At 39.4% G+C, this 11,244-nt stretch overlaps 1 protein-coding gene across 3 annotated transcripts in view; it reads left to right on the top strand.

Moving 5' to 3' along the window:
* The first annotated feature begins 5,980 nt into the window (after window positions 1-5,980).
* exoc3l4 (exocyst complex component 3-like 4) overlaps window positions 5,981-11,244 on the top strand; it is a 29,321-nt gene continuing 24,057 nt past the window's right edge. Inside the window, exons 1-4 of one of the 3 annotated variants that reach the window (XM_074692098.1) lie at window positions 5,981-6,079; window positions 7,174-7,260; window positions 9,241-9,465; window positions 11,138-11,233. In XM_074692098.1, the coding sequence (XP_074548199.1) occupies window positions 9,261-9,465; window positions 11,138-11,233 (301 nt within the window). In that variant the 5' untranslated portion in view covers window positions 5,981-6,079; window positions 7,174-7,260; window positions 9,241-9,260. The other 2 variants (XM_074692099.1, XM_074692097.1) reach the window with 2 other exon arrangements.

Here is an 11,244-nt window from a genome sequence, read left to right as displayed (position 1 = left end):
TTATCAAAAAACAGCTTCCTTCCTTTAGGCCTCCATCTCTTTAAAATTAGCTTTTTTGTTTCACTTTACTGCCACAAGAAAACAGAGAGATACAGATAAACTTTTCTTTCACAGAAAAACTTTCACGAGTTTTTTGAGCACTCATGACCTTTTCACAGCAAGACTGTTCAGATACAGATAATATCAACACTATCTGCTGAGGATCCATCACTTTACACTGCCACAGGTCTAAGTTTGTGTAAGTACAGACTACAAGACATATCTGAGATAGAGAAAGTTAAAATACTGAGATAGATGTCAGAATTACAACGTTAAATCAAGATGTGGCTTTTTTTCTGACTTTACAAAGTTTATGACGTGTCAGGATTCTGACTTTCTCCACAGAATTTCAGAAAAAAAGTCAGAATCATCATTAAGTTGGACTTTTTCCTCATGATTTTGAGATAAAATTCAGAATTTTGCCCTTGCAGTTTAAAAGTAATGAGCCACAGCTGACCTCAAGTTTTCTTTTTAAGTGCCTTTAAAGATGCTGTGCGGTAAGCTAGTGTATTTTTGGGTTGTAGACTCTCACCAAGACGTGCCTTTGTTTTTGAGAGCATATCTTCTTTTAACGCTTCTTTTCTTTGTTCAAGACAGCTTTTCCCAGGATGCAAAGTGACAAGGTAAATTATTTATTTCGCCATCTTTTGCGCTGAGAAAAACACACAGCTCTTTTCTCACCGCTAAACTTTAAAAGCCAGCCTAATGTTGTTAAAGGGGCTCAGTCTATGTGATACTAAAAGAAAATCTCATCTCAAATTCTGGATCATGATCAGAACTATACCCAGAAGTAAGACTTTCAAGATCACTCTTTAAATCAAGGTTTATTGGCATTTATTTCTGACTTTGTCAAATCTATGATGTCTCAGAATTATGACTTTCTCCCCAGAATTTCAGGAAAAAAAATAGTTTTGACATTTCTCCTGAAAACTGACTTTTTGTCCTGATCCTTTGGAATAGGGCTGAGACGATTTGCTGTTCTCGCGTTTTGATTTGTTAACCATTTTTGGCAATTGAAATTGCAATTCTTTGATATTTACAATTTTGGGGATTTTTAGTTCGCTTTCTAACACTAGACCATGTAAAAAAGTTAAATGATGATGATAATGTATACAGACCAAGTGGTAACTTTTTTCCAGTCCAGTTTATAAACAAAGACTAAAATGAAGACTTTGGAAAAAAAAAAAAGTTTGACTAAGAATCTCTATTTTGATACTACACTAAAGTGTCTGCACTGTGAGATAGGTTATTGTATGGTGACTAGGAATGGGTACCAAATAAGGTACTTTTTAAGGTAGCAACCAAATTCTGTGTATAGTACTAAGTAGAGCCCGACCGATTAATCGTCTCGACCGGTTAATCAACATTGGCCCAAACGTAGCCGATTATAAAAAAATTTGCTCCGCGGAGATTCTGCCACTCCTGTTCCTGTGTGTCTGTGTGTTGGGCTGCACGCTGCCCGAGTGCTCGCCCCCTCCATCCACCATTATGTAATGGAAGACTATAGAACGGCATTTTAACGTTGTGTTAGTTGCCTTTCTGAGAGATAAACAGAGATAAATCCTACTGTAATTTCACACGTCCACCATTTTCTAATGTAAGACTATAGAACAGCGTTTTAACGTCATGTAAGTTGCTTGTGTGTTTACAATTTGACTTTTTTTCTACTTACTGTGTTTAAAGTTTGACTTCTTTATCTATAATTATATTACGGCTTGTTCTTATTTATCATTGGTTTACACTACAATTCTTATGTTGACAGTATTATAATTAAAGTTCCTTGTTTTTATTTAATAGTGTTCTGTCTCTGTCTTGAATCATGTGGGTATAATAATAATTTGTGTTCATCTACAGTATATGTCCTGTATATATCAATGGATTTATTATATTTATCAGCCGATATATTGGATATCGGCCGATATATTGGATATTGGCTTTTTTCGTCCCCGGTATCAGCATCAGCCGCAAAAATCCCTTATCAGTCGGGCTCTAGTACCAAGTAGCATTCACGTAAAATCAAACAGTACCATGTTTAGGTACCAGAACCCATCCTTGTGACTGTGAGGGAGTGGAAGAGTATACACTTTTCCATGCAGGACCTAAACACAGAATTGCAAGTTTACATATTAAGAAATAAATATGTCAAATTGAAAAACTTTGAGATTTTATTATGAAACAAATGAATATTTATTACCATACAAACACACAAAAGTACTGAAAGTTGAGTACTGACACCAATTGCCAGGTCCCTGGCATTGGTACCATATCCTTTCAAATGTGGAAGGGACCCATCCTTAATGGTGACTAAATAAAATATACTACTATTTATGACTTTTTAGGGGCTTTGAGATAAAAGTCAGATTGTGACAATGCACTGAAATCACTTATTCAGAGAGTTTAAGCCTCATAGAGCCTTTAAAAGCTGCGTATGGTATATAAAGCTCAGACACTTGGTCTATATGTTTCATTATGTGTGTGGGAGTGTGTCTGCAACAGCAACACTGACACTGCAAATAGCCGAAGAGCTGCTGCATAATACAACAGAAAACCAGTCAATAAGACTACAGAGCTTGTGCTGCATTCATGTGGCGTCAGACGCATCAGAAAATCCAGTTTCTGAGTTGTGGAGTGCACAGGAACTTCCCTAATTTTCTGTGTTGTTGTGTTACAATTATCGAACCACAAGACGTCATGACTTGGGTTTTATTTGGCACAAGGCCTCTAACACTGACTGCTGAGGAAACCAGACACAAAAGGATTCAAAGTGATTCTATCTAAATCCTGCAGTCTGAATGAAACCGACAGGTTAGTATCCAAGAGACGCTGAGGATAAAAGTCTTTCATTTGCTTCTTTCCTCCAAACAAAACCACAACAAACCACATCAGATAACCACAAGAAGAGCTCCTCGGTTTGTCCATACACAGGGTTTTATGTTCCTGCAGTTTAATTGGACATTCAACATGGTCTAAGCTCATGGACATCTGTGGGTCACACACACACGCGCAGCATTCAGCTTTCCTTTCATTATGCAACACTTATCTGAAGCCTGAGCTCTAAAGCAGCCTTTGTGTGGCCGAGCTGCTGCTGCTGGGTTGAGCAACATGTTGGAAATCCCAGAACTGCCAGCAGAACGGGTCTCACTGAACCGTTTGTAAAACAAGGAAGTAGATGTCAAAGATGATTACACGTCCACACACGTGTTATTGTTTTATGAAACACTCAAAATGAAAGGATGAACAGGTGACACACAGCAGCTGTCAGAATGAATGAGATCAAGCCCCTTACAGGTCCAGCTCACCCTGTTCTGCTGCTGCGCCCCAGATGGATAGATGGATGGATGAAGTGGTGGGTTATGTTAAGCTTTCACTAAGAGCTCAGTAACTGTTTCATTGCCGTAATCCTCTCACTGTGTGTCACAAGCAGAGAACAGCAACATTAACCCACTCTCTTTATCTCTTAAACACACACACTCTTTCAAACACACACACTCATGGGAGCAGTTGGTCACGATGCCACACATCCAGACTGACACAGTTAATGATTTTCTCTTCTAGTGCTGGAGTCTGACCCCTTTAAAAACAACTTCACTCTTGTTTTAATGTTTCTTTGAACATCTTCATGGAAATGAGGGATAAAAATAGCTCCTGTCCTCTGTTATGAAATAAAAGCCAGGTGAGGATGCTGCACATCTAGACCTCTGCTAAATAAGCTGCTCTGGAGCCTCACCTGAAATAAAAATGTCACACAGCACCACCCAGTGGATGTGTGTGGTACTGCATCAAGAAAAGTTTGATCAGGTGGAGGATGGAGCATGGAGGATTTATTTATTTATTAACGTAAGGCTTCTTTTGTCATTTTAAAGTTATTTAACTCCTATAAATAACTACCTGATATTCTTCTCTAGTATTCAATTAATATTTATAGGGCTGAATTATAACATTGTAATGTTTTTAAAGTTTTCTTTCTCGGGCCTGAGCATCAGAATGAATGACAGCTTATTTTATGACACATAAATCCCTAATTTGGTGCTCTTGACATACATGAAGACTTGATTTTTTTAATCTGACCCAAATATTCCCACCCATATTTGTCAAATACAGGTGGGAATTTATTTATTAACTTGAGTTATTAAAACATTGCTTTTATTCATGTTTCATGACTTATTATTTGTAGCGTTTCCTGTACTGTAACTTTAATTCCCTTTATGAAGTTAGTTAACTCTGTGTTTTATCTATGCACACTGACTGTCTCTTTAAGGTGATCTTTAAAGCTCCTGTGATGTATGCTTACCAATGGTGTTTACACTTAACATAAATCACCAGACAACTCTGTCTCAATGCATTTACTGCCACATTCATTAACACAAAAAATACTGTGAGCACAGATTTCACCAGAAACGAAACCATTGTGGAATTATTTTGATCCTTTTTTAGCCTCTGGCTACAAAACTTGGCACCAGGAACCAACAGATCCGGGTTTTACTTCGTCCCTCCTGTTCAGGTAGAGAAAGTAAAACTAGCAGGTGGAGGTGAGCTTAAAACAAAGTTGAACTGAAAGTGAGCATTCTGATGCTGCAGCTGAGCATTAGAATGGATGACCACTTATTGTATGACACATAAATCCCTAATTTGGTGCTCTTGACATATGAGAAGACTTGATTTTTTGGATCTGACCCAAATATTCCCACCCATATTTGTCAAATACGGGTGGGAATTTATTTATTAACTTGAGTTATTAAAACATTGCTTTGATTAATGTTTCATGACTTATTATTTGTAGAGTTTCCTGTACTGTAACTTTAATTCCCTTTATGAAGTTAGTTAACTCTGTGTTTTATCTATGCACACTAACTGTCTCTTTAAGGTGATCTTTAAAGCTCCTGTGATGTATGCTTACCAATGGTGTTTACACTTAACATAAATCACCAGACAACTCTGTCTCAATGCTTCTTCTGCCACATTCATTAACACAAAAAATACATTCGAAAAACACGCCAAGCTGCAATGAAGCAACTGTTTTTACCCTTTAAATTTACTGACCATACTCAGAATGAGTTATTAATTAGCGAAATTATCCTTTATAGTATGTAGTATACAGTATATACACAACGACCATGTAGAATGTAGTACATTAGTATGCCATTTCAGACACAGCCATAGTCTCGCCGATGTCGCCTGTCTATATGTAACGGAAAATGAACCACATCCGCTATAGCGGCCATATTGGTAGTGGCAAAGGCTTGGCCTACAGCCATAGGGCGCCTGTCAGTCACATGACCCTCAGCTGTGCCTCTTATTGGGGGAGCTTGCTATCTTAATATCCCCCGAACGGCCGGGTTAGAAAAAAATTCACCCCCTATACAGTGGGTGCCAGTAGTAGAATCAGCGACTCAGACAGGAGACATTTGTTGAACCAGGCTGTAAATAGGCTAGTTTCTGCTTTGAAAATGGCTTTTTTGGCTTAGTGTGGATGTGACTTCCGCTACTTCCGGAGCCAGCCACAAGCGAACACTCGAGTAACAGCAGATTTTAGCACTTCCACACTGTCTCATATTGCCGCAGAGGTTGCCACTTGTAAATGACCTTATGGGTCCACACACACTCACACCAGTCGGCAACAGGAAAAAAAAAAATAAAAAAAACACGTTGCAGGCCTGATTGGAGAGCGTTTAGGCTGGCTGTAGCTGAATCTGATGCACTTCAATAGGTAAAAAAGCAGGTTGTTACTCACAGGTCCCAGTTCAGGCATTACAATCCAAAGAAGACCACCTCAAAGGTGGCGGACCACGAAGGCGGGAAGACAACGAGCTGATGGCAGGTGGATGGCAGGCAGGACGACCATGGACCCTCGACGGTTGACATTTTCTCCCCACTCGGACCTCTCCATGGTCAGCAGACCGCTGCTCTCCTTCCCAACAAGCCCACAGAAACTTACATAGCACTCCTCCGAGCTGAAGGCAGGACTTTCCAGGAATCTAACAATGGCGGCGGACGTACGGAGGAACTATCTTCTTTTTCGGTTGAAGCTGAGCAACAGACTGTAAGTCGCGCGCTGACCAATGCCTGAATTCAAAGTCCGTTTTCTCACCTCTGTGGTTGGTTAAAAAATAAAAAAGCAACAGTTACAAAGTCTCTCTGACCGACCTGGACTAAAAATGACTCCTTTTAAGTTACTTATTGCATTCTTTCTCCATCGTTTCTCCTATTCGCGAGTTTCTCCTAGCTTCTCCATTGTTTTTCTCCAGACGTTCACCCGCGCTAAGTCCCACCCCACAGCCAATCAGCAAACAGAAAACTTGACAGGAGTCATTAACAACAAATCAGATCCATGAAAATAAATCAGTATAGGTTGCACTCGATTTTCACCTGCATACAAACTATTAAAAGGGTCAACGCAATATTTGACCTACATAACAACCTTTGAAAGACTTTTTACGAACATTTGTACACTTCTATTTTTTTAAAATCTTCTTTAAACAGAAAAACCTGTGGTTGTAAGTGTTGTTTTTTTTTTTGGTGCAACTTAAATTACACAGGTTTCCCATATATATAACCAACTTTAAAAACTTAACGAAACATTTATTTAATTATTGATTAAATAATTGTATATTTAGCTTAGTGGACATTTGTTAACATAAAGTCAAAGGCACTGCTGTGTTTACTTTTACAATTATGAATTTATGATTGACAACCTTGAAGCTGGAGTGTACCAGGACACGTGAACGCAGCATGTTGGTGTACTTTACGCCACATTCCAGGTACAGGAGTGAATTTCCCGTTAATCCAGGGTTTTCAGGAAGATGTAAGGGGTGTTTTGAAAAATCAATGAGCTGATAATCCAAAGAATGGCCCGTAAAGAGTATTTAAACGGACTGACAGGGTTTCCTGAATGACTCTGCCTTTTTATGCCAATTAATCATTAACTCACCCTCTCTCTTTGAGGCGACACTAATCTGAGCAGTGCCACGGAGGTGAGCTTTGACTTTTCCTTTTCACCTGAGGGAACTGCGAGCACAGATTTCACCAGAAAAGAAACCATTGTGGAATGTATTTTGATCCTTTTTTACCTTCTGGCTACAAAACTTGGCACCAGGCACCAACCGATCCGGGTTTTTCTTTGTCCCTCCTGTTCAGGTAGAGAAAGTAAAAGCAGCAGGTGGAGGTGAGCTTAAAACACCGCGGAACTGAAAGTGGCAGAGGACTTTTCTACCTGAGTTACAGGTAAGAGGACACCTTTTCTCTGAAGCCTGCTGGACTTTCATTTAAAGCGCGTATGTTTCAGTTTTTTGTCTTTACGATCAGATTTAGGCTCAACATTGTATTTATTTATGCTATAGCTACTTATTTCACATCAGCCTTGCCTTTTCTTGGTGACAGTTTGATTAAACATGGCGTAGGTTTAGCCAGCAGGTTATCAGCTGATAATGATCTGGTTAAACATAAAACCTGTCTTTGGCTGTAAAACTAGTTCTGATAGGCCTGAATTCAACTGTATGGCTTTATTAAGACGTGGTTTAAAGTTAAATTAACATTATTAAGATTTTTATATTAAGTTATCTATCACATGTTTATTATAGCTTTATTTTTAATTGTTTTAATGCATCTTATGTGGATTTAAAGTGAGATTTTTTTTATATATATGGATATAGATTAGAACAAGTAAACCTTTATACACCTGCTTAATAGAGCTAATGTTGAAAAATTGAATGTATCCATGTGTATAACATGTGATTAACAGTCATTAACAGGAAAGTACAGCTTTGTTATATGGAGTAATATGGAGAATCAAAACAAGTGACACAGTAATGGATTAATGTTGCAAATATATATTCACATGTAAACACTTTAATGTATTTATTGTAGAGATACAACATCGTATTGATGGCTTTCTTGTTCACCTGTTCTGATCAAACTGTTTATGGCTTAACTGGAAAATAAACCATTGTTATTTTTATTTAAATGTTAAAAAATGTTAAGTTTAGTCCTAATCATGCTGCCGTGAAAAAGTGAACAGTGTTTTTTTTTCACTTGAACCACTCACAGATGCTAGAATTCATCTTTATTTCAGCTCAACTTGGGCTTTTCAGAAAGCTTTAGCACCCAGTGAAGAAACCCACCACAGAACTGTCTGTACTGATAAGTCACCTACCACACAGTGCCTCAAGTAAAAAACCTGAAACCCACAGACAGATGGGCAGCAAGAGCTGGAATAAGAAAACACTTTTTTTTGTTGTTTTTTGGTTTAACAGAAAGTGAAAGTATCGGTGTGGTTAGCTGGTACCAGTCAGGGAGGGAGATAAAGGAGCAGCAGACAGTTGTTGACTTTTCACTCATTTCATCAGATAAAGAAATAGTTTCACTCTCAGACTACACACACACACACACACACACACACACACACACACACACACACAGGACAACAGAGCCTGAGAGCTGCAAAATGAAGTGAAAACAAACAATTTCAATCATATAAATGACGGTGAGCAACTTCAACCAACACCTTCAGTCAGTAAGATGCAGTTAGACAAACATCGGTGATATGAAGAAGTTTTTCTGAAGCTAGCAACAGAACGCTCTGGTACACAATTTATCATCTGTTTAAAGCTTTATAGAAGCATACAGTTGGGCATCATGCATAAATAATATGATATTATGTGCAGGCATGGTTTGCCATAAATAACACCTGGTTGTAGTAAACAGAAGGGGACCCACAGTAGATCCCTGAGGAACCCCAGCAGGTCGCAAACTGTTTAGGCTTTACTTTTGGGAAGAGATGTTGTCACTCTTGGTGTCAAAAACATCACAGAACAAAACTTAAGAGCAGCAATAATCTCTTCTTTCTTTAATACATAGCCTGAAAGGTAACATGCAGGTATGATAAGACATGAAAACACTGAGAATTTGGCTAAACAGAGATCAATGTATAAACCTGAAGAGGGCACGTTCAGTGGAAATTACGCCCTGTAACACTCAGTCTCAGTGGTTTTAACATGGTCCCAACATTTGTTTCCCTCCCTCCCTGTGTTGACATGAACGACACAGTAGGATCTGTGTTGTCTGTAAACAGAAACTGCCCCTCCTGTCCTCTCTGGCTCTCACCGATCAAACCAAAAACACACCTGAGCCGCTGTTCCACAGAGACGACAGCAGGTGAGCGGCTCCTCCCTTCTCGTTCATATGTGACCTTTTCTCCTCTCACAGCTGGATCACTTTTTAATGCAATGCCACAAATAATGGAGAAACCCACCGAGAACTCAGACGAGGACAGGGTGTCCATCAAGAGCACCGGTATGTTTGGGACATTCAGGGAGAGCATTCGACGAGTGGCCGAGAAGAGCCCGCTGCCGCTTGGTAAAGGGACAAAGGTCACGCCCAAAGCAGGCACGGATGATGGTCAGCCGGGGATTAAACCACCTTCATCTCCCAGTAAGTACTTTTTGCTGGTTGTGAAATTGGCTTTAAAGTAGAAACAGGAAGGTGACCTGGCCTCTTGAAGTCAAAAAAGCAGAAAGTTAAGCTCCTAGGCTGAGAATTAAGGGAAAAGGTGCAATTCTTTTAACAACCACTAGAGGGCCAAGTCCAAAAATTAATCAACCCCCTGCTGCACCCATAACAAAAAATGTCTTATGGCTAATTTCCCTTTTTTGTAACAAAGAGGTTTTTAGATATATCTTATATTACAATAGGAATAAATATGTGGTGTGTCCAAAACCCTCTGAGTTACACACAACCTAAAATTTAAAGTAAGAAATCTGTGAAATGACCCTTTACAAAAAAAAAAAAGCGCTTTGCCTGAAACTACCTCCTCTAGCACTTATGAAATGACCTATATTTCCCAGGATTCCCCTTACCACCCACCAGCTGTGAACTTGTTCCACTCAGGTGTGGGTGGTTCTGTGTGCGCCTTGTGTGTGTGTGTGTGTGTGTGTGTGTGTGTATGTGTGGGCAGAAAGAGCAACAGTGTGGGAAGAGCAGGAGCGCTGTCTCCTCTGGTTCATACAAACCATTGTTAAGCTTTACAAATAACAAACATGTTTACTGAACAAATTCATTTGTGTGTTTCCTCAACAGAAGATTAAATTCAGTGTTTTCATTTTGCTTTAAAGCATCAAATTAATGATACCCTACTTTAAAACGCTCACATTGATACAGAATTATGTAAAACTGGAGGTTGATTTGATCATATGGGGTAAACAGTGAGATGGATTGTCTGGCTTTAAAAAATCTCAGTGCTTTGAGCTTCTTAAACTCACAAAACAGAAAAAACTGTTTATAAAACATGGACCCAGTCTTTGTGATGTCACACTTTGGTGTCTGGAAACATGTTTGTCATTACTCCACCTGTTGCTGATTAACCAGGAGCTGTGGTAGGCAGAGTCAGGACCAATCTTGTTGGCATAATTAATTATATGCTAACAATAGGCTAAATTTGGTGGCATGCCAAAGCCTGAGGCAGGGAGAGCAGCAGCAAAGACTTCCAGGGGCCCAGGGCTCAGAATAGCCTGAGCATCATTATTATAAATTGAGATTATTCTGAAATTACTGTTAGATGTCTGACTTTTAAATGAGAATAATAAGAAAAATGGCACAACTTTTTTTTGACCAGCTGGATCCCTGTTGTCCCTTGTGGTGGGGTTTGCTTGTCACAGTTAAAAAAAAAAAAAAACTACCAAAAAGGTAATCTGGCAACATAGTAGTAGGAATGTGAGGGAGTCGCTCCGTCACATTCCTCTCGGTGCAGGGGAAGTTGTTTAATTTTTAGTTTCAGTCTAACAAATTCCTCAAAATCTCTTATTCACGCAGCAGAAATGATAGAAACAACCTTTTAGTGTCAGGTATTCATTCTGGTGCTGAGAAAGGGGAAAGTCAGCTGTCATCATCATTTAATTATAGAATTCCTTAAGTTAAGGTCGCAGCCCAGTCACACATGCCCCAACATGACTGTTAAAACATGAGGAAACCGAAACCATATCAACAACTGGGCAAACACTGAGGCTTACTTCTTTTCTTCCTGACAAAGAGAGATGTGATTGTGAAATAGAGCAAGTCATGGAGAGAGTTTTTGCAGCTTTTAGCCGTCTCCCTGCGTCTCCCACAGGCCTGAGTGCCGGCTCTCCTGTGACCTCCCCTGTAAAGGACGAAGAGGGCGACGCCACTTCACAGAAAAACAAAGGTGTGCAGCGCTCAAATACAGGTAAGACCGTC

Source organism: Halichoeres trimaculatus, unplaced genomic scaffold (assembly GCF_033239565.1).
Source record: "Halichoeres trimaculatus isolate MK-OKI-2021-1 unplaced genomic scaffold, fHalTri1.1 fHalTri1_scaffold_17, whole genome shotgun sequence".
In the NCBI taxonomy this organism is placed as follows: domain Eukaryota; kingdom Metazoa; phylum Chordata; class Actinopteri; order Labriformes; family Labridae; genus Halichoeres; species Halichoeres trimaculatus.
Note: the sequence above shows the minus strand (reverse complement) of the source record. Positions and strands in the feature narration are given on the sequence as shown.